General features: G+C 34.8%; 4 protein-coding genes, 1 long non-coding RNA gene and 1 pseudogene across 14 annotated transcripts; 1 reads left to right on the top strand and 5 right to left on the bottom strand.

Annotated features, from left to right (window-relative positions):
* Positions 1-296: 296 nt before the first annotated feature.
* Positions 297-2958, bottom strand: LOC18595340 (triphosphate tunnel metalloenzyme 3 pseudogene; annotated as a pseudogene). 3 transcript variants are annotated; one of them, XR_016027086.1, is made up of 3 exons: positions 2020-2958; positions 1135-1600; positions 297-661 (listed from the first exon to the last, which is right to left on the bottom strand). The product of XR_016027086.1 is annotated as a triphosphate tunnel metalloenzyme 3 pseudogene, transcript variant X3 (transcript). The 3 variants fall into 3 exon arrangements; XR_016027084.1 differs by lacking the exon at positions 297-661 and adding an exon at positions 778-1036; XR_016027085.1 differs by lacking the exon at positions 297-661 and having other exon boundaries at positions 769-1600.
* Positions 2959-4029: 1071 nt separating this feature from the next.
* On the bottom strand, positions 4030-5720 carry LOC148761988 (uncharacterized). The gene is made up of 3 exons (XM_088807454.1): positions 5400-5720; positions 4627-5228; positions 4030-4473 (listed from the first exon to the last, which is right to left on the bottom strand). The coding sequence occupies exons 1-3, from the start codon at positions 5431-5433 to the stop codon at positions 4363-4365; spliced, it is 747 nt and encodes a 248-aa protein (XP_088663580.1). The 5' UTR covers positions 5434-5720; the 3' UTR covers positions 4030-4362.
* Positions 5721-6107: 387 nt separating this feature from the next.
* On the bottom strand, positions 6108-11233 carry LOC18595338 (Calcium-binding EF-hand family protein). Of its 6 annotated transcripts, none has more exons than XM_007023241.3 (8): positions 11083-11164; positions 10796-10954; positions 10400-10488; positions 10182-10306; positions 9929-10025; positions 9622-9731; positions 8007-8081; positions 6108-6357 (listed from the first exon to the last, which is right to left on the bottom strand). In XM_007023241.3, the coding sequence occupies exons 3-8, from the start codon at positions 10467-10469 to the stop codon at positions 6307-6309; spliced, it is 528 nt and encodes a 175-aa protein (XP_007023303.1). In that variant the 5' UTR covers positions 10470-10488; positions 10796-10954; positions 11083-11164; the 3' UTR covers positions 6108-6306. The 6 variants fall into 6 exon arrangements, with proteins under 6 accessions (XP_007023303.1, XP_088663582.1, XP_007023302.1 ...); XM_088807456.1 differs by lacking the exon at positions 11083-11164 and adding an exon at positions 10580-10612 and having other exon boundaries at positions 10796-10982; XM_007023240.3 differs by lacking the exons at positions 10796-10954; positions 11083-11164 and adding an exon at positions 11187-11233.
* A 3841-nt stretch (positions 11234-15074) lies between these two features.
* Positions 15075-18369, top strand: LOC18595337 (protein SRG1-like). Of its 2 annotated transcripts, none has more exons than XM_088807451.1 (4): positions 15075-15733; positions 16248-16495; positions 17151-17475; positions 17995-18369. In XM_088807451.1, the coding sequence occupies exons 1-4, from the start codon at positions 15482-15484 to the stop codon at positions 18232-18234; spliced, it is 1065 nt and encodes a 354-aa protein (XP_088663577.1). In that variant the 5' UTR covers positions 15075-15481; the 3' UTR covers positions 18235-18369. The 2 variants fall into 2 exon arrangements, with proteins under 2 accessions (XP_088663577.1, XP_017978512.1); XM_018123023.2 differs by having other exon boundaries at positions 15107-15733; positions 17998-18369.
* LOC148761987 (uncharacterized) lies at positions 15113-16248 on the bottom strand. Its single transcript, XR_016027088.1, has 2 exons — positions 16066-16248; positions 15113-15812 (listed from the first exon to the last, which is right to left on the bottom strand). It is a non-coding gene; the product is annotated as an uncharacterized LOC148761987 (long non-coding RNA).
* Positions 18370-20657: 2288 nt separating the features above from the next.
* On the bottom strand, positions 20658-22639 carry LOC18595336 (prephenate dehydrogenase family protein). The gene has a single exon (XM_018123022.2). The coding sequence runs from the start codon at positions 21989-21991 to the stop codon at positions 20879-20881; it is 1113 nt and encodes a 370-aa protein (XP_017978511.1). The 5' UTR covers positions 21992-22639; the 3' UTR covers positions 20658-20878.
* Positions 22640-22829: the final 190 nt, after the last annotated feature.

Below are 22829 nucleotides of genomic sequence, written 5' to 3'. Positions count from 1 at the left end.
TAATTTTCACTTTATCAAACAACACCAAAATTTGAGTTCTGTCAATTTACATTTGAATAAATTAATATTTTTTTGATACAACTGAATTAATTAATACTAATTATCCTTTTAGCTACTCGTTGATTTTAAACTTTAGTGATGTCTGATTATAACTTGTACCACATAGGGAAGGACAATATATATTATGAACAGTGGAAGAGATTTGCTGCAAAGAAAATCAACTGCTTTGTTGGCCGCCATTATAGAAAACAAGATGCGATGTCATTTGTCATTGAGAAACCACTCTTGTGACAATTGCTTCTTGAAGAAATTGGAGACATTGTTTGTGGGAGCAAGGTATATATGACCTAGAAAAGTCCACATATTTTCTCAAGGAAGAGGTACAAACCATTACGGGCAGAAGGGGTTCAACTCCTTTCAATGGCGTGTCTGTCAGCTTCTATAACAAGGCAAACCGGCCCAAGATAGAGGGGGCAAATATGGAATAGAAGATCTCTTGGAGCAAGACCAGTGTGGCAAGAATCATATATGTTCAGGGAAGCAGAGAAACCCCAGCGGAGGCAGGGCTGGCAGGTTCCCATACAGGGAGCTTCTGCATTGATCTTGTTTCAAATCTTTAAATTTGTAGAATGGTATTTTTGTTTTGGTGATTGAGAATAGGCTGTTTGAGCAAGGAAAGTCACAGCAAATTAGCCATAAAATATAGACTCGGGGAAGACAAGCTGATGCAAGATTGGGTTACAACAACCAAATTTAATCACATAAGGAGATGCAGCAATAGGATACTAGAATGCAACAGAGAAAATTTCAGCACAAAACCAATGACAAAGGCCACTATGCTACAAATCTATACCACAAAGAATAAAGGATGAGAGAAACAAGATTCTTGTTTGACCCTTATATTCTTCAGAACAGATACAAAGAAGAATGAACCAATCTTACAGTTCTTAATATATTTCTCATCCCAAAACAAGTAGGGACAGGATTTCTAAACTACACTTGATATGACTTTAAAATTGTTTCTGCATCTACATCTCTGCAATAGCAAGAATGAGTATGATGTTTTGATTCTGCATAAGTTGTAATGAAAAGGAGCTCAAGAAAGCTTCAAAATAAGAAAACTAATAGTGTTACCTCTATGCTTTGCACAAACTCGTCCTAAATCAGTACTCCACATTTCTCCAAGCACCTAAGTCCACTGAGCAAAACTGCAATCACTGAAATTATGATCTCTGGTCTCAACCAAGCAGCTAGAAATCGGCAAAGCACACGGAACTTGTACCCCAAAATAAACAAACTATCCAACTAGTCTTCTGATATAGTTACATAACAGGATCCTGCATTCTTCCTCAGTATCTTTTTTGATCAGCTGTTGTCACTTCTCACAAATTCTAAATGTAAGTGCTTGCAAAACATTAATATGATAAATCTTATTAAGCCTTTTAAAATTGCACATGGAGTAATATTATGCAACCAAATTAGCAATCTTAGGACAATAAAGGAGCATGGCATGTTCCAGAGGAAAAGTTCCTATATCAGAAAACCTCAAATATTTTCTCCTTGAATCTCTTGTACCTTGAACTTTTCGAAATTATTGTGACTGAAAACGAGGAATATATACAATTAGAAAAATTAGCAGAAATAGCAACTTATAATTCTACATTACTGATCAATAAATTAGCAAAGCATCAACTGCATGCTCGTTGTTCGGCACTGAGTCATGCAAATCAATGTGAGTATAACTAATGAAAATCTAACAATATCAGTCATAGAAATGTTGAATCAAAATACAACTTTCTCTCAGATAAGCATCTCATAAGGTTAACTCTTGTCATGACAAGTAAGTCAGGTAATGAAAGAAACAATTTGTATCCACAACCCAAGTAAAATGAGAACAATTCCAACTGATTGGTGAGTAAATTCCACATAAACATAAATTCTTATACACAATGGATAAAAAAAATAGCATAAATTTTCAAAATTTACTATCGAAAACTAATATTTAGGCAAATACATTACTTTTCCACTCCACTCATGTGGGCAACTTCCCTGACAAAAAAACTGCAAACTTGTTAAGCTCAGAGTACTCATAATCAATCCCATTTTCCTCCAACAACCCTTCAATCGACTTCTTATCACGTTCAGGCTCTTTGCTCTCACACTCAATCTCATAACTAACACCAAAATCATATAAAGTTTCATCAAGCTCCAACTTCAGCCCTTTCCAATCATAAACCCCCCTCACATTCTTAAATCCTCCCAAGCAAACCAACTCGTCGGCCCCAAATTCTCCCTTCACTCTTTTCATTATCTGGGAAGAGCTTGTCAAGTCCAACAAGCCTCTTGGGTTGGCCAAGAAAGAGCGGGCGAGTGATGGGTCGATGGGCTCTTCGTGTTCCTCGACTTGGCTAATGCCTTGGGAGAGTTCGGGCTTGGATTTGAGGGAGAGGATGGAGTAAGAGTCGAGGTCGTAGAAGCGAAGACGGAGGGCGGCGTTGTTGGAAGCGAGAGTGGATTTTGGGGTGTCGAAGAAGATGTTTTCTTGGATGAGAGTTTTGGTGTGGAAACGGGAGAGGAGATTAGACAGTTTCTGGTGCGAGATGGAGTTTAGGAGCCGGAGCTTTACTTCCACTTCCATTTGGGTATGGGAGTTGAGGGAGAAGTTGGAAACTTGGGTACTAGGATTGATTTGTGGTAGTTTTGTTTTGATCCATGCCCTGGGGAACGGGCTTTTCCGCATCGTTGGGGTGGGTGTGATGTAACGCATCATCGAGTTGGGTTTAGTTTAGTTTAGTTTAGTTTAGTTTTAGCCTCAAGATCGGTGGATACTGGATAAGATGTTATAGAATAAGTGCTAATGGGGGGTGTCCCAAGCCCGAGTCGCATGCACATGGCGGAGTTCTCATATCCTCTTTTCGTATTTGATCTTTAAAGAGCACTCTTCGAAAATCTTTTCGTTTCTTCTTTTTTTCATTTTTCATCTGGAGACACATTTGGCTGAGGCGTAGACGTGTGGTTTTCATACACTGAGGATAAAGGGTTAGTTGAATTTCATCGAGACAATTTTTCGACTTTTAATGAGATAAAAAAAATTGTCAAAATGCTTTATAAGTCTCTATACTAAAATATTTTTTTTAATTTAATCTCTTTAGTAAAAATCATAATTTTTAAATTTTTTATTTTAAAAGTTATTTCAATTTAGTCTCTTTTAATATTTTTGATCTAAATTAATTGTTACGTTGCTGACGTCAACATTAACGTGGCATCAGATGCTAACATGGTATATGAAGTGGATTTTAGTTGCTGACGTGGCAATGCTATGTCACAATTCGAATTCGCGTGTTGACGTGGCATTGCCTTGTAACCCTGCCACATTGATGCGGCCATGCCATGGCATCTTTTATGCTAACATGGCAATGCCACATCACATTTCAAGTTTGAGTTGCAGATGTGGCACTATCACGTTATCTTTTAGGTTCGAGGCTGTCACATGACACAATAAAAAATTGACACGTGACGCATCATGAGACTAACACATGACGCTCTTATTCTTCAAAACATTATGTACTCAAGCAAGTATGTCAATTCTTTTACCACCACATCTAAGCCTTTACTTATAATTATATCTTTCTTGTGTTTTTTTTTTCAAATAGATTAAACAATCTATCATATCTTTCTTGTGTTTTTTTTCTTCTTTTCTTCCCTATTTTTCTTTCTTTCTCTAAAACTGCATTATTTTTAAACTTTCTTTTTTCGAGAAAAAGACTCCAAAGGATTTTTATAATTAGGATTTTTGAGAGCGTAAAAGACTCCAAAACGATGTATTTGAGATGCGTGGTTATCATACACGAAGATAAAGGGTTAGCTGAATTTAATCTAAACAATTTTTTAATTTTTAACGAGATAATAAAATATATGAAAACATCATTTAAATAATAAAATCCATCTCTAGAATTTTAAAGATCGTTGAAGATGCCTCAGATATCACGCAACGTGTAGTGCTCTTTCGATCGCTAGATCCCACCTCCATTTGAGTCTTTTTTAGGGGAGCCGTTGCTAACCATCCTCCGATGGCATGCGGTGACTCGCTCGAGCTGCAGAAGCAGTTCCCCGTCAACCACCCTTAGAGCGAATCCTTTTTCCGAGGTTGTGGATTTATTTTACCGACTTTCTTTACCTACATTGTTTCATTTGCCAAAGGTTGTTCACCTTTGAGACCTGATGCTGGTTTTAGGAGAAATTCGGGGGAAATCTTAAATTAAAGTCATTGTTACTTCTGGCATTGAGTTCCTTAAGATTGGAAACTACTTGAGCATATCAAGTCATGATAGTTGATGAAATGTAAATTGATGTACACAACAATTAACTCTGAGTAGATGTGTAACTCTGATCAAGAATCGCTAATATAGGATCTTCAGAACCTTGATTTTCCAATTGAAGTTGTGACAGACCGCTCGACTCCGTTCCTCTACCCTGTTTAACACCGTGGGAATCAGCATCACTATCAATTAGATGGTTTCCAGGTTTATTGTGAAAGGAAGGTAGTGCTACCATGCCATTAAACAACAGTGATAATGCCATATTCAATATGAATTTATGCAGATATTGGTTCTCAAAATGCCATACCTTAGAAGGTTTGAGGATCAAAGATCCATAGCTGGATCTGTGTCCATCTTCTTGATCTTTATGGTGGAGGCTGTAGTCTTGCAGTGTCTGAAACAGCTGACATATTTCATTAACCAATTCTTTCCTTTCCATGGCTGTCTCTAAGAATGCTAGCTTCATTATTTCATTTTCTTCTTCAAGGATCTTCAATCGTGTATTCAGTTGTTCAGCTTCACTAGCCTGCAGTACAACTCCCTTACCTTTACAAAAGCTGCTGCAGACCTTACTTCTTGGATTACTTGGGACTCGAGATACCTCTTTCGAACTTGAAGCCCCTTCATTCTTAAACTTGAGAATTGACTGGTTGCTAGTTGTTGTATGCTTGTTACTGCTTGCTGCTGCCTTGAAATTCTTGAACTCTAGTAACTTCTTTCTTGAGGAATCTAATTCCATCTCAGATGAAACAAGTTCTATCTTCTTCCTTGGAAGAATTTCTTGCAGAAGGTTCGTGGAATTTGAACTTTGGGTTTCAAATATGTTGGAAGCTCGACCCTGGTCTATCAATTTACAAAGGACAGAAACAAGACTTTCTGTGAAATAAGCAAGAACATAGTTGAGCAATCCTGAAAGGCAACATAAAGGTTAGGGAAAATAACATTAGAAAAAGTTAGTAATAGACTGGTTTATGGCATGTATTTCTTGCAATTCTCTTCACGAATAACTTCACCAAGTGTGAATATACTACCATCATAGTAAATGAAGAACATGATAGATTAATGATGATGGTTACTTACCAGAGAGAGAAATGTCTAAGGACATGGAGATCATTTTTCAAAAGAATGTTTCCCTTTTGCTTGTCTTCTAAGAGAGTTTGCCACTGCAGCAAGTAGAGTGTGCATCAGAAGACATAGTTTCATTTGAGAGATCGTTCTTTGCTTTTGAGTTATTCAGAAAGAGTGGCAGAGAAGTTAACGAGAAATTGCCAAGCACTTGCAAGGGGAATGTCACACTCTCACAATTTGTCCCAGTTACCGCAGGTGAGCAATGTCGGCATCGTTTAACAGGAAGTTATATGGTCGGAAATTTAAAGAGGATTTTTGGTTCTATTCAAGCACAAGATTTCGCCTGACTGCTTGTAGCTTACGAGTTACACCTATAGGACCATAGACATCTGGGTAATTACCCTTACTTCTCCCTCACGGTTCTATCCCAACCATAAACAAAACCCAATGTCCAACTTATCGAGCATTCTTAGCCATCAGATGGTGTCAATTACCATGACTTTGTCATATGATTTTTCGGGAAAGAGTTCAAACAACCTTTTGGTTTTGTTTCATCCGGTCCAGTCTGAAACCATGAACCTTCATACTGTTCAACTATACAGTTTTCTATATGGTCCAAGAAAGTGCTATCACTCAAATAGGTGAAGCATGTGATGGAGAAGCAGGACAAGGAAACATGAATCTTGAACTGCTAAATCACCCATCGAAGAGACTTGAAAATTTTTGAAGATACACATAACCATTTTCAGAAACTGAACTTATTTTTGATACATATGTGGCTAATTATTTATTGTCACTGAGGTTAGGAACATAGTATAGGTGTATTTATGTATGCCTAAAATGGGTTTCTCTCCTATGAATTATGATGCATGCAATCATTTCTCTCCAGTCATCCAGGGGAAAGACTGCATGAATTAGCTTAATCAACAGGAACTTCAACTTCCATTTTTAGTCCAGAACTCCCAAAAACCTGTGCCAGATACAAAGCAACGGTGATTAAAATATCCATATTTGAAGGAAAGAAGATTATTTGAGCAAAACCAAAGCAACAAGTGAAACCTAGGTCAGAAACACAGCTATTGCATAATATCATCTACATTAGGATGGTCATGCAAACAGAAGTAACCCTGCTTCTCAACAGTAATTCGAAGCTATACAATAAAAAGAGCTTTGGCAATGTTATAACAAGCAGATCACTATAAACCCTTCTAAATGTTTCTTAAATCACATCAGAATTCCGGCATTTTTGCTTAATTGCAAAAGATGTAAACATTCTTTAAACTCATCTGCTCTTATCAGAAGAGTCAAATTGTTGGGTTCCTTATACACTGTCATCTCTAGTTGTTAGTCAATTGATCCCATAGATGTACATTACAACATCATATGAATTTGTTGCTGATTGCAGAAAGATGGCAACATGCAAGCTACAATTAACCTCCCCTTATATCTCAAGTGTCAGATTGTTAGCTTCCTTTTACACAACCATCGTCCAGGCTTAAGTCACTCAACCCATAGACACCTTCAAAAATCTTGGCAAAAACAGAAAAAGAAAATCTAGTCCCCATAATGCCAAGAACTCGTACTTTCTATTTTGATCAACAGAAAATGGAACTTAAAAGTATAAAACAACTTGAACTTGGCATAGTAGTTGTTGCTTTTTATCTAATGTAAGGTCAAGGTCCCAGATTCAATGCTCTCTCCCCACTTGGTTTCGCTCAATTGTACCAGAGAGAGAAAGAGGAAGAGAGATGTCAAGCATAGAACCTAAAGATGTATAGTCAAAAACAAGATGATATCCAGTACCTTGGGTCTCTACTTCAAAATCCTTACTGCCAAAGGATCAATCAAGAGAAAGCATAATGATTTAAGCTTTATGTAGGCAAGGAATTCTAGCCTAGGGTTGGTATATTAGTAAGTACATCTGATACAAAGTAAGGCAACTAAAAACAAAATAATCAGGAAATTTTACTTAACTGATTGTTACTGGAATTCATCCACCGAGTAAGCATATCATTTATAAGAAAAAAGGAAATTTCTCCCTGATTCTATTCTATTATAAGCATCCAACACAATGTAAGGAAAATGGAAATGGATTAGGAAATAACTTGTAAGTATTGTTCTCTCCCTGTAGTTTAAGGATGCTTCACATAACTATGCATCAAAATATAGAAGTGGTTTAGCCCTTCCAAGACTTATAAGCCTGGCTACCTTGGCGTGATTGTTGAAAGCTGCTTAAGGTTATTGAGATTGTATCATGTGATTGTGTTCTCATGATAATGCAACAAGAAGAAACTGACATATTTCAGTTGCCCTTGAGTTCTTAAGCCAGTCATCTGGATTTGTGGAATTTTAAGTTAAAATGATTAATACCTTATGAAATGGATCGTCCTGGGTTCCATTCTCTAATAAATATGAGATTACCATTGTACACTTGTGAATATAAACGAGAGAGACACAGAGAGAGAGAGAGGGAAACAGAAACAGACAAGCCATCTCAATATTGTCAGCCAGGAATGGTAGAAAAGCCATTTGAATATAGTTAGCCAGGGATGGAATGAAGTTTTTTATAAGATTTCTTAATGAATAGTTATAATAAATATAAGATAGAATGTAAAGTACCTTAATGAAGTCATCCAACATTAGGTAAGAGTCCCTTGAGTAACCTGCTTCTTTCAAAAGTTGGGTCAAGACTTGCTGCAAGAGAAAGAACAAAAGGGCAAGGTGTTCTATTATACTCCACTCAAATCTATGTAACCATTTGATCTTCTCAAGGAACATATGCATAAAATAACTGGCTCAAAATATGATGCAGTTATTCTTTGTAATGATCCAAGGTATGGTTAATGACTATTACTCAAGAGAGACAGAGACAACAAAAGATAGGATGCTATCCTAAGAAACCACAGAACAAACTATCCCATTTAAAAGTAATCTTATAGCCAAATTTGTCAGACTAAATTGAAATGGAAATATCTACTTCTATAAATTACAGAATAATGTTGGACATTTGAAAATCTTATATAAATAGCATGCATAGAAAATCTTAATCATGCAGTACTTAAACGTAACAGCCAAAGAGTCTTATATGATGCAAACCACTAAATGACTGATACTTAGACATTAGCCACTCACCCACTCCAATGCATGCTTTTTAGCAATTAACAACCTACTTGATACATCTTTGATCTAATCAGATTTTCATATCATGAAATCAGATTTGGCTGGGCTCATATACTAAAGCAGGCATATTCATCAACAGCCTCAATTCTATAAACTGAGTTAAAAATCATTAAATTTTTTCTTTCAAATGTTCAATCACTCAACTTCTGCAATATAATTATTCTTATGGAGGATTTTTGTTGGATAACCAAAGAAAACCATTCAAGTATGAAATCTAGCCCAATTAAAAGAATCTTCTCATCAGTTTAAAGACCATTTCGGTTAAACTAATACTGAAGATGCTCATGACTTATATTGATTAAATGAGAAGAGAATGAGCAGCTAAAATAATTCTTTTGAATCCTTTCTTTCTCCAAAATAGATTGACTGAATGTGAAAATCAATCAAACCAATCATGTAAATGCCTATACGAAGATTTCTTAACACTCTGTTTATTCACGGAAAATGAGAGTCATCTGCTTCCAAAAGAAAATAAAGAAATTTTAAGGGACCCTACAGATCCGTTTGTTCTTTTTTTACTCCATAGGTGGTCAGAATGATCCATTATTTCTTTTTTCCTTTTTCTGGTAGATAGTCAAAAAACCAACTGGGTTCAATTCCTACAGTGAGATCCACTTAAGATAAAAAATTGTAGAAAATTAACAATAAATTTCTTTCTCCTCTTCCAAGGTATTTGAATTCAGATAAAAAAGAATAAGTAAACATATTTTATTACACACAGACTAATTTAAATTTCTGCACCATGATTCTCCTCCTATTGCTGCTGATTCCATGACAGGTATTTTCATTTATCCTTTCCAACATAATGCGATATTGCTAACTAAACTCATTCATAATAAGAGATGTTTTCATTGTCATTTAGTATGCAAAACAGCAAGAGTTCACTCAATTATCTCACCATGCATAGTATCAGCAAATCAAATAGGTCAATTTATGCATAATGGTCATGCGTAAATGCACATGTATGGTTACAATCACCTCCACATCTCCTCTTTTCTATTTTTAGGAAATAATGATGAAACAAGTACCAATAGGTAAAAGTCCTTGGTTTTACCTCTCTTTGGTCATCGGAAATAAATGAACCAGACAAGTCACGCAACACTTCGAGTATGTCATTGAAAGACACCTTTCCATTCCCATCAGAATCATACACTTTGAAGATAACTGAGACAGAAAATAAATACTAACATTAAATAACTTCGAAACATTTGTACAACTTAAATGAGCAGGAGAAATATAAAAAAAGGCAACCCAAAAAGAAATCATCCGTAACCCTTTATTTTTTGACCATTGATTCAATATTCAATTGCATCCAAACCAACAAAATCGATCAATCTACAGAAAAGTCAGTGAAGACTCACGTTGAATTTTCTGCTCTACACTTGCTTTGGCAGTAAAAGCTGACAAGAAGGCTACAAAGTCCTTGAAGTTCAAACCATCCACCATCTTAAGCAGCCTCTGTAAGCAACAAATCCAAGAGATTAATAAAAGAAACTCAAACCTTTACATAAAACTCTAACACCGCACACAAACATTATCATTCAACCATGAATTTATATTCAAAGCCCAGAATTCAATTAATTACTCCAAAAACAAGTCAACTTGAAAGACTACCTGAGAGAGAGGATTCATAGCAAACTCTGGAACTGATAAGAACTCATCAGCAGATATAAATCCCTTTGCATTTCGATCTAACTGGCAAAACCTTTGATACAATGAAACAATTTCTTGCTGAGAGACTGCATCCCCACAGCCAGAACACATCAAAATTTGGATTAGAGAACAATCAAATGGAAGAACCAGTCCAGAAAAGAAAGCATATAGAAACCTACATAGATTATGGCAGTAGTCTTGAACTTCTTCAATATCATATTGAGTTAGCATTGATGAAGCATTCCCCATTGCGTCTCACTAATAAAATCTACAAATCGTTAAGCAAACAAAAAAAAAAAACCCACTATTCAGTATCCCAAAATAACCAAACACCATCAATCAGAATTCAAATTACGTACACTTTGATTGGTAGAAAGAACCAAAAGGTTGTACTGAAGATGCACATGCAATAAATTAAGCAAAAAAATAGCATTAATTGGCTAACTTCAACTGGGTAATTCTCACTATAAGAATATACTACTACTACTTTAGACTAACAAAAAAAAAAAAACAGAGAAAACCCATTAATCATTAGCCCAAGATAACCAAAACCCATCAATCAGAACCTCAATTACCTTTAAAAAAATTCACTTTTCCGATGAACTGAAAGAAAAACAAAACCATGCACTGTTTGGTTCTAGAGAAACAGCAGGAAACTAGAAGAAAATAAAAACTTCGCACCCAAGATGGTCACGCAACAGAGCTTCGGCCAACTTGAACTGAAAAAAAAAACTCTTTTCCGTGGAAACAATCCAGCATAAAACGAAAAGAATCAATACCCTTTTGATGTTTTCTTAGCAACCAAACCGAATGCCCGTTTAAGTTAAAAAAATGGTAATGAAAAAGAAAAAGAAAGAATTACCCGAGAAAAGAAAAGCAGAAAGCTAAAGTCGGGCAATGGTTGGAACTTGGAAGGAAAGAAGGAAGGATGGGGATGAAGAAATGGAGGAGAGAGCAGCAACTCACCTTGTCAACATCCAAACTCTTAATAGAACAGCAAATCTTCCGTTTGTACTTGGTACAATTCGATAAGGAATTTATGCTCTTTTCTGGGCCCACATCATCTGCATTGGTTTCAACTATTCCTTTTTTTTAATTTATTCATAATTTAATACAATAATTTTTGCACTCGAACATTATTTCAAATTTTTAATTTATTAATTAATGTATAATTTTTTTTTTTAAAGAATATTAAAAATTAGATTGGAATAGTTCTTATTGATAGGTTCACACTTGAATTTCATTTAGCTTGCATTGATGTTTTTCTTCTTTGTGTACTACTATTTCAATTTGATTTGATTTTTTTTCATATATTATCATACAAATTTAGGTTGAAGCATACGCCAAAGATTTTATTTATTTGTTTAATATTATGTCTCAATGACTTTGAATTAAAAATATATTTTATTAATTTTTAGATGTAATTTAATTTGATACTAGTAATAACACATGAAAAATTAATCATATAGAAAGTTGTGTATTAAACTTATTGTCATTTGTTAACTATATGCACCTATACGTTAAGTAACAAATCCAGGCTAAAGTTAAAATTCACTATATATTCTTTCATACTAAGTTTGGGTTTATGTACTTTTGGTTATTTAGAAAAATTATTTTTTTAAATTTTTTTATTACAATTAATGATTGATTAATTGTGATAAGATAAAATGACACTTATCGTTATATGTTACATAACATTGATGTGACACGATGATATATTATAGTAGATGATAATGTAGCATGAGTAATTTTACGTTATGATATGAGTGTATTATGTGACATTTTTCACCTTCTACATTAACGTTTTATAAGTATAAAATAATAAATAACATTTTGACTAATGATAATTAATCAATCATTAGTTATAAGAATTTATTTGATTAAAAATATATAAAAATTTAATTACATGCAATAAAAAATAAAGTTTTATTTAAATTTTTTAATAATTTAAGAATTTTTTAAAATATTATAAAAAAAAAAAAGAAATTTATAGAGATAGTTGTTTCTATTAGAAGTGAGTAAATGAGTGGATTGAGTAGTTTGATCTGTCATACCTAAAAACCAAATATTTTTAAAAAATTGACCAAAACCGAACAAATCGACCATATATAAAATTGGTTTGGTTAGTTTGATTTTGGATCAATGGACCAAAATTTTATCATTTTTTTTTTTACAAATTATAATATAAAAACTTATAAACTTTATCCATAATTATAAAATATACAAATTATGTATAAATTAAATATATGTACATATAAAATATATTACTTTATTATATATATAAAATTAATGACACAACTTATATGTTATAATATTTTAATGTTTATATCAAAGTTTATATAAATAATAACTAATTATAAACAATATATTATAAAAATTAAAGTGATAACTAATAAAATTATTAAAGGTAAACATATAAACAAAATCTATTATAAGTTACAGTATTGTTTATATATAAATTAAATATATGTATATGTATAATATATTACTTTATTATGTATATAAGAAATTAATGATACAACTTATACGTTATAATGTTTTATCTCAAAATTTGTTTAAATAATTACTAACTATAAACAATATATTATAAAAACTAAGATAATAATTAATAAAGTTATTAAATGTAATCATAAAAATAAAGTTGCACCCGAACATTTGGTTCATTGGTTGGTGCATGATCCTTTTGCCTAAAGAGTAAGATTCGAATCTCCCTCCCCTAATTATAAAAAAAATCATAAAAATAAAGTTTATTATAAGTTATAGTAATACTTCTATATAAATTAAATAAATATATATATATTATATTTATACAATTATATATATAGATATATTCATAACATTTTATATTACGAACCATTACCAAGGTGCAATAATTACAACATATTAATATATAGGATATTTACTACCATATATTATAATATTAACATATAAGTTATATCATTTAAAATATATAATTTATAATTTCATATTAATATAATTTTATAAATAAATATATAACTAAAATTAAATTGCTATGATTATAATTTGTATACATACATATAACAAATTAATATATTTTAAATATATTATTAATTAAATTTACCACTAATTCTTCTTAATATATATGAAAAATATTATATATATATTAATTTATATAATATATATAAAAAATTAATTTGGATTTCTTGGCAAATTGGTTTAAGAATTTTAAAACAGAGAATCGATCAAAAAATCAATTGAACCAAATATTTTAGATCAATTAATTCAATAAATTAATTAGACTGAACCGTTTTATCCAAATTATATTTAATATAGATAAATAATTGATTTAATTTGATTTACTCACCCTTAATCTCCATTATCTTCTAACAGGATTTGCTCATGTTAGATAAAGATAGTTGGGCTTAAAAAATTATTGAACCATATATATTGGGCCTTAGAACAAAGTCCAAATAATTTTATAACTGAAGAAAGTCTTAATTATGCTACAAAATCCTTAAAGAAGCAAAACTTGGGCTGATAGGGGTAGATTCTTTGGTTTTGAAGAAAATCAAAGGAATTAATATCAAGGGCAAATTGTGATATTACATGGAAAAGTAAGGTTGATTATACATTTTATTGGTTATATTTTTTATACCAAATGGGGGTGATTGGGAGAGAAAGATAAAGAAGAAACCAGAATGGTCACAATCAGGAGCTTTCAAACAAATTAATGAGTAAAACAGCTCAACTGATGGACTTATCTGCTTTTAACATAACACCAGAATCATCCAACAAAGAGATTTGTCAACAAGAAAAGGATCCAAAGCTACCTTGGAAAAGCAATCTTAAACATATCTTTTAACAATTCTAGCAACAGTTTGACAACCATAGAAGCTAACATTAATGAGGATGCTGACCAGAAACAATCCTCCTTTATATCTGAAAAACAAGAACTGTGCTCACATATCTACTTCCTTTATGTCTTTAAGTTAAGACCTTAACCAATTTGCAAAACCACCTACAACCTGGACTAGATGGATGCTTACTTGATATATATGCCTATAGCCAAGCTTTAGCTGTAGCTTGGATAAAGCTCCTTAGTCCTTGAACTAAATTCCATGGAAATTGTGGTTTAGAATCCAGCTTCTTACTCCTTGGACTAAATTCCAAAGCTGTACTAGTTAGACTGATATGAGGATTTCTATATTTCCAACGCTGATGATCCTGGAGCTACTCGTAAACTTGCTATGCTGAATCTAGACTCCTCATACCACAATCCTGACAAGGTTATATATGGAAGTATTTCCACAGAAATTGATTTCTAGACTCCAGATTCTTACTTCCTGATTATAGTCTCAAAGCATCACCAAGATTTATGACATGCCAGTGAAATTTATTGACTATGAGGTCATGGACAAGGGAGCAAGGGATGACATTAAAACAAACATTATCCTAATTTACTGAAAGCATAATTATGCAATGCACTAACAAACGTTACCTCCTTCCATTGAAACTGACCCCATTTAAAGTTGATGAAGACATCCAAAGAAGGGTCATCTTCATGCAGTACGATAGCAGTCAATCATGTCTGAGGATGAATCTTTATATCTCAGCAAATGTATATTTTTCTCCTTCCAATCACATCTCCGGTTGTTAGCCTAGTCAGATTCCAATTTCCATTACTTATGCTCCTTTACAGTTGCTCTTTGTCTTCACTTATGCACAAAAATATCTCCCATCCCTGCCCAATCAGGTACAGTGTTGGATAGCGAAATTGCCTGCACTAGAGAGGTAATTTGGGCAGCCTGACTACTCAAGCTTCAGCTTAGCTTGTTGGAAATGGTTTTAATCGATCCTTTGATCATGCAGCAGCTGATAGTGCAGATATGGTTAAAGGAATGAAAAACCGAGCATGAAAAAGTTTGAAGTAGTGAGCTGTAATTTCATTCTCCTTACATAAAGTGATATTACCAAGCTGTTAAGTACTTCTTAGAACACAAAAACACTTTGTTCACAGCATATTACAGGTGTTAAGCTCAACTATCATATTAAACCATGCATGAGAACACATCACAGTGAAGCTGTATGGTAAACATGCTGAGTAAGCACGTCCTAGGTGGGACATTTGGACGGTACACATGTCATATGTCCTATAAGTATTATGTCAAGTATTAACATCAACGTAGCTACCAAGCCAAGTAGCTGAATCCGCTGCATATGCAGCTGATCAACTAAATGCACTATTTGACACAAGCAATTTCCCAGTAATCCTTCTTGAGCTCTACTACCCTGCTGTCAACATGGCCAGCCCTTCGATTCTCCCTGCTAATGTTCTGTTGTCAAGGCGCGTCCAAGAAATGGTCATCAACGGTGAAGAACCAGAATCGCTGTACATCTGTAGAGATGAAAACGAAGATGAAGATGTTCCATCCCCATTAGCTCCAATTCCCATTATTGACCTGAGTTTGTTCTCATCATCAACGTTAAGCACCAAAAGAGAAGAAGAATTGCAGAAGCTAAAATCAGCACTCTGCTCCTGGGGCTGCTTTCAGGTTTGAACTTTAAAACTCACCAAAGAAATGAAAACCGAAGTTCTGACATAAACCAATGCTGCCAATAGTCTCTATAATCCTGATTTAAAACGAATATTGGGAGCAGTGTCATATGAATACCGTGAGATATCAAGAAAGTAATAATCCCCATCCTACAAACTTATCAGTATCATAAAATAATGAAATTGAGCACTGCTAACCAGAAGTATTTAACCCTGTTCTAACTTCTAAAGTTAGAGATGCTGTCACTGATTCTGCAAATGAATATGTGAAGATTAGGCAACCTTACTACTTCCTTATCAAATCTACAGAAATGGAAGTATAAAACTTACTTTCCTTTCCTTCTTCCCCATTAAAGCAGTCCACAAGAAACTTCCAAATAAATATAAAAGAGAATGATGTACTGTTTCACCCATTTCTGTGCAATAATTGTTTGGTTCAAGATGCTTATGTGCTCCATTTAACATTCAAAACCTGTCCATTCTTCCGAGAAAGCTTTTTTCTGGATTTTCAGGCTATAGGTCATGGGATACCAAGTTCATTCCTAGACGAAATTCGCCAAGTCACTAAAGAATTTTTTGAACAGCCAATGGATGAGAAGAAGAAGTATAGCAAAGGAGTCGAAGATGAGGAAGGATATGGAGGAGACCCTACTCCTGAAGAAGGTCAGTTCCTTGACTGGCAAGATCGCTTGTTTCTTACCTCATACCCAGAATATTTAAGGGACACCAAATTTTGGCCAGAAAGCCCCAAATCCTTCAGGTAATTTGATTCTGCCCCTCATATCCATCAGTTGTTTCTACAACATATCTATCTGGTATTGAAGTTATTGCAAATTATCCAAGATTTTGAAGCAATCAAGCAAACTGATCCTGTTATTTCTATCTCTACCTTAACTTATCAACAAAACATTAAGGGGTGCACCATATTATCTACATAGCACATATGTGATTTCTACTAATTTAATGTATTTGCTACCCAAAAGTTCAAAAACAATATTAATAATTTAATAATTGAAAAGCATATACTCGAGACATAGGTATGACAATTATATGGCATTAACCATTTATAGCAGCAAGAAGTAATCATCCATCTGCAGCATGTGCATCTATTTATCATCTCAAGCAGGGGAAGCTAACTATCTGAACACTGAAGCTGTACAAAACATGAGCTCTTCCATAGTTTCAATCAGGTCCTCTGTTAGACTGATCCTTTATGTAAAGTTTCATTTTTTATCTCCTTTAGCTTTACAATCTGTTTAACATTGACATCAATAGTTTCAATCAGGTCCTCTGTTAGACTGATCCTTTATGTACAGTTTCATTTTTTATCTCCTTTAGCTATACAATCTGTTTAACATTGACATCAACAACATACTTCATAGTTCTGACGACGTCTCACTGACACAATTTTTCAGGAATGTTTTAGAATATTACACTACTAAGATGAGAATGGTGACTGAGCTTGTTTCCAAATCCATGGCAAAGTCATTGCAATTGGAGGAGAATTGCTTCCTGAATCAATTTGGTGAACGAGCAGCACTGCAAGTGAGGTTCAATTACTACCCGTGTTGTCAAAAGCCTGAAATTGTTCTTGGCTTAAAACCCCATGCAGATGGCACAGGGTACACCATTATCTTGCAAGATGATGTTGAAGGCCTTCAAGTCCTCAAAGAAGAGCACTGGTTTACAGTCCCTACCATACCTAATGCACTCCTAGTCCTCATGGGTGATCAAATGGAGGTTTGCACAGTTACTCTATATAATCTAAAGTTCACTGTTCACATACACTAGCATAGGCAACGAAAAAGCACGTCCTGAAGGATTTCATTAGCAGGCTGTTACAGGAACAGCCAGGTAAGGAGATTGAAGCATCTCATTCGACAGTCACACGATAAAACTGTAGTATCAGTTATGAAAAATCCTGCAAGACAACATTCCTTCACCATTTTGCTCATTAATTTCTTACGATGGCACCAGTTTATCAATGCCATGTAATAAGGTTATTTTCAGTAGGAGTTTAGGTGCTTACCAAATGCTATCTGCATGCATATGCTGTATGTGTAAATGCAGAGAACACAATCACATATGTTGAAAATACTTACCATGCTAAGTTACAAGCAGAGTCCTGTCATAAGAAAGGGAATCATGTTTCATATTGTTCAAACTACATATTTAACTGTTAACATTTAATTGTGTTCTATAACCTGTATAAGTAAGGTAGATAGTTATGTTTTGTGATCATATGCTGCATGATTCTAGCAGATAATGACAAATGGGATGTTCAAGAGTCCAGTGCATAGGGTAGTAACCAACAAAGAGAAGGAGAGAACATCTATTGCAGTTTTCTACACACCAGAAAAACACAAAGAGATTGGACCAGAAGATGGTCTGGTGAATGAGGAAAGACCAAGACTATTCAAGAAGGTAAAAGACTATGACATCACACATTGGGAATACTACCAAAGAGGAATGAGAGCTCTTCATACAGCAGAAATTTGAACGTGTGCTATGGTCTCTTATGCTTTAGCTAAGGTACTTCGTTTGCCTAATTAGTGTTACTTAAAGTATCGGTTTGTAAAAAGAGCTCACATATTTCTCACTTTATATAAAAATAAAGAACCTTAATTTATTCCATATAGCATTTAGCACTTCTGTTGGCATCTAAACTGCAATACCATCTTTCATTCTTATATTTCTCCCTGGAATAGCAATTGGCATCCACATTTTCTATTTTGGATATTGGCTACTGCCAACTGGCTACTATCCTACTAGCTCAAGAAAATATTATATCTAAGCTACTATTTCTCAGAAGAACAAACATTAGCAGGGGTGTATGCCACAATAATAATTTTAGACAGCTTTTCAAGTCAATTCTACGAAACCTAGATATTCTACTTCTGAAAAGTCATATCTCCAATTTTGACACTTTCTTTAGTATTTTGCTCAACCTTGCTTGCTTCATGCTAGTTCGTCAGGTATGCAAGGCATTTTACTATATTAAAGTCCTAAAAGAAGAAGGTTAACCAACTTGTCTTAAGACTTAGAACACATATATAGCATGATTTCCACATGAAGATAAAGCTCCTAAACATACCAAGAATTCAGTCTTCATTGATTTTTTAATTTTTGTTATCACCTGAAATAAATTACCTCAATGGAAGGAAGAATCTATTATATGAAGAATGTAGGTTTTATTATTTTTTATGGAAGAATATTGTTTATATATATATATATATATATAGAAGAGGGAGAGAACAGCAAATCATTTTTGACAGCTATGGTTGAAGGCTATGAATCTGCTAAAAATTTTAAAGATTGATTGAAGAAGTTATAAACAGATTATCTAATTCTTGGCTCTTGATTTAAACTGTAAATACTTTGACAGCTCTGGTTGGTTGAAGACAATGAAAAAGCAAGGAAAGAAACCTCTAAGAGTTGAGTTTCAGACCTTTTTCCTGGTAGACTGTTTGATATCAATCATAAAATTCAGTGCAGGGAATACATAGGATGAAATTGTCTCTCTCTTATAGAGATCAAGTTTTGGAAACAGACTAAGTAAATTTTGCATGCTTATATGATCCCTGCTAAATGCTGCAGAATTTTTAAATTAATTTGAAATATCTTGCTCAAGCCATATTGTATCTCATATAGGTAATGAAAGCTCAAATTACATTCCAGTTGGCATTATGCCCATAAGCCTAGAATTGCTTTTCCTGGATGCCCAAAAGTTTAAAATTATGAGGAGAATATGCAATCACTAACCCAACTAAGAGCATCCTATGATTCCAAGCTAACACCTTCATCATTAGGCCACAAAATCTCAATGCCAATCAAGGACTCAATAGCTAGAGCTCACTCTTTTAACTTGGTCATAGCATGACTTATATTCTAAATAGACAGTTACTCCTCTTCAATAAACACAAATGTCATTACAAGTACCATGAATTTACCAATGAAACTAGCCAATCATAAATCCTCTTGCATACCTTGACCAAAGTTATAGCATGTGACTAAAGCAACAACTAGAGGCATGAACTTGTAGTAAGCCATAACTCGTAGAATAGGTCATAGATAGCTAATCTAACAATCACTTAATGCATTAGGCAGCTCCGTTATTCTACAACTAGGTCCATAAACTTCTTGCACCATCCAATCATCTTCAAAACCGTTAATCTTAAAGAGAAAAGATAAATAAAATGCAGCAACTCGAAGTAAATCCAAAAAAAATAGGGAGAACAAATCATTGCTTCTTTACTGAATTAGCAGATCCATTCACCTCAATCAGTGACTATATCCATGTTTAAGCTGCAAGAATTAGTTAATTCCATTTACGACTAAAAGAAACTTACAGAACTAAAATATTAACTAATAACAATAAATTCTCATATCATAGAAATCAGAACAAGTCAGTTTAAGATCCATCTAGTCCTACATTGTCCAAAGGAGGTTCCATATTATCCTTTATGAGAAGCCCCAATACTTTCATAATCCGGCTAAAAAATCTCAATACCCATCAAAGACTAAGATCTCACTTGTTTAGCTAGGCCATAGCATGCTCATGCTCCAAAAGAATAGGCAGTTTCTCTCAATCAATAAACACTAATCTCGTTAGTACAACCATGAATTTCCCAATGCAACTTGCCAATCCCAAACCATTCTCTTGTGACAAACAGTTTAACATGTGACAATTAGGGAAAGAACAAAATAATATACTATCTTTGACCACTTTCTGAAATCAACTAGTAGTCAGCCAAAACTCATAACACAAATAGATCATCTAACTAACAGGGTCACTTAAAACATAGGACAGCTCTGCTGTTCTACAATTAGGATCAAAAGCAACAGCACCACAAATTTATGCTCCAGCCACTGACCTCTAAAACCTTCTAAGGGAAAAATAAACAATTCAGAGAAACTACAAGTGAATCTCAAAGCAATTGAAGAAAAACAAGCGCCTATTTGTTTGCTGAGCTTGCAACCTTCTTCACATAAAGTAAAAATCAGTCATTTCATCCAGGTTTAAGCAGCAATAACTACGCTAATTCCATTTACAACAAAAAAAGAATACAAAGCTAAAATCTTGACAAATAGCAATCAATTCTCATACCATAAGAAACAGAACAACTCTGTTTTTTACTAATTTTTAGGATCCATCTTGTCCAACATTATCCAAAGGAGGGTCAATTAGACCTCCATTGCCAAGCAGCTTCTGAGCAAACCTTCTCTCTCTCTCCTTCTCCTCCTTATCCCCAAACAACTGCTTCCTATAAACCCGATGTAGCCTTCCAAACAACTCCTTCTTAATCGATTCGAAAGCCATATCCAACCTCTCCAACTGCTCCAAAGCATTCTGGTTATACATAAACAACCCATAATACAAATCAAAGCTATCTCCTTTAGTATTCTCCACCAAATTCAACAATGTCTCATACCCTTTGGTATTAATAGGCGAAGACTCTAACCCAAACTGCTCCAGCACTCTACCCATCGTATGAGTCACGAACTGAGACCCCGCCGCGTACTTATCATGCTCCATGCAACTCATCTCCACCATTCTACATCCTTCTTTTTCAAAAATGTCTAAGAACTTCTCACATCTCTTTACCCTGCTCTCTTCATCTCCAATCCTCACTTTATCATAAACAAAAGGAAGTCCCGCCCACGTATTTTTACCACTTTCAGGCCCGAACATGGGATGCGTACATAAAATATCGAAGTCTGGAGGTAAGTACTTCAAAAAAAGGTTTCTGGGAAACTCTTTAACTGAAAGTACGTCGACAAAAAGTGTGTTTCGACGTAGTCTTTGAAAGGGTAGCTGTTGTAGTAAGGTTTCAGTTGAAAGAATGGAAGTAGAGAGGAGGACGACGTCAGGGTGTTGCTCGAAAAGGTCGTTTGGGTCGGAGAAGAAAGAGACGCCCAGTTGGTTAGCGAGGTTGGTGTAGTTTGTTCTTGAGTGAGCGAGGAGAGTGTGGTGGTGACGGATGAAGGTTTCGGAGAGGAACTGACCGAAGTTGCCAAAGCCTATTATGGCTATCTTGAGGGAAGTGGATTGGAGGTAACGGTTTTTGAGGTGGGATTCGTAGTCAAAAGGTTGAGCTGCGTCAATGGAGTAAATTTGGAGAGAAGGGAAGTGGGTGGATCTGGAAGGGTTCGGCAGGATAGGGAGAGGCAGAGAGAGGGAAACGAAGCGGGAGAAGGAGAGGAAAGGGAGGGGTTGGGGGGGATTGAGCGGTCTTGTGGCAGAGAATAGCAGCATTCTCAAAATTCGAAACTTGACACAGAATTGTGGGAGACAATGAACAGATTCAAAGATGGTATTTCCGTTTGCTTCTCCTAACTGGGGAATTGAATACTTCAATGGAGATTTGATCTTTCCTTCTCTCTGTGGACCTAGTTTAGAGTCAGAGGTGGTGGGCTGGGGCTCGACCACTTTGACCTTTTTCTTCTGCAAATTGGTCAAGTTGGGTTCAAGACCCCCAACCAACAACCTTGAACAATGAAACCCAGTGAAAAATGTTTTCCATTCTCTACAATGAATGAGATTTTGGTTTGGAATTTGGACTCCAGGATTGAGGCTTGGCGTAATTCAGGTTGGGTAATCAGTCCCTTGGGGTCTCGGGTTTTTGGGTTCTTGGTATGCCAACAAACAGAAGAATTTGCTCTTAAAATTGTACGTTCAACCAACCCAGCTGCCCCCATGTCTGTGCTTCAATGAACAGACATTGACGTAGGGCAACCTTTATTAGCTTTTCACTTACAAAATGCTCCAAATTTTCTTGCAGTTGGCTTCTTGAATTGTAGCCGCATAGCTTTCTTTATGATTGATGCCGTTTTCATGAATCTTTCGTTAATCAAAATACGATAAAACTGTCCTAACTCCTAAGTCTCCTACCTTAAATTTTACAATGACATCAACGAGATAAGGTGGGGGCGATTACACCCACTTTAAGAAAGGGGACCCGTCAATTAAGGAAGGACCTGGCTTGGCTTGGGACTGGGTAGATCAAGGGCAATTTTCTCTCCTTCTAACGTGGTATTGCAGGACGTGGGCTAGAATCCCCGAGCCTGCAAAATGTGGGTGAACCATGAGGGCT

Source organism: Theobroma cacao, chromosome 6 (assembly GCF_053813885.1).
Source record: "Theobroma cacao isolate CCN51 chromosome 6, ASM5381388v1, whole genome shotgun sequence".
Taxonomy (NCBI): Eukaryota; Viridiplantae; Streptophyta; class Magnoliopsida; order Malvales; family Malvaceae; genus Theobroma; species Theobroma cacao.
This window is presented reverse-complemented; position numbering and strand designations above follow the sequence as displayed.

Coding starts and splice junctions, on each gene's coding strand:
- LOC18595336 (XM_018123022.2), bottom strand. CDS start 21,991: ATGCTGCTATTCTCTGCCACAAGACCGCTCAATCCCCCCCAACCCCTC.
- LOC148761988 (XM_088807454.1), bottom strand. CDS start 5,433: ATGATCTCCATGTCCTTAGACATTTCTCTCTCTG. Junction 5,229..5,399: donor CTTAGACATTTCTCTCTCTG/GTAAGTAACCAT, acceptor GTTGCCTTTCAG/GATTGCTCAACTATGTTCTT. Junction 4,474..4,626: donor TGATCCTCAAACCTTCTAAG/GTATGGCATTTT, acceptor GGTGTTAAACAG/GGTAGAGGAACGGAGTCGAG.
- LOC18595338 (XM_007023240.3), bottom strand. CDS start 10,469: ATGGGGAATGCTTCATCAATGCTAACTCAATATGATATTGAAGAAGTT. Junction 10,307..10,399: donor AGACTACTGCCATAATCTAT/GTAGGTTTCTAT, acceptor GTGGGGATGCAG/TCTCTCAGCAAGAAATTGTT. Junction 10,026..10,181: donor CTATGAATCCTCTCTCTCAG/GTAGTCTTTCAA, acceptor TGTTGCTTACAG/AGGCTGCTTAAGATGGTGGA.
- LOC18595337 (XM_088807451.1), top strand. CDS start 15,482: ATGGCCAGCCCTTCGATTCTCCCTGCTAATGTTCTGTTGTCAAGGCGC. Junction 15,734..16,247: donor GCTCCTGGGGCTGCTTTCAG/GTTTGAACTTTA, acceptor CTGGATTTTCAG/GCTATAGGTCATGGGATACC. Junction 17,476..17,994: donor TCATGGGTGATCAAATGGAG/GTTTGCACAGTT, acceptor GCATGATTCTAG/CAGATAATGACAAATGGGAT.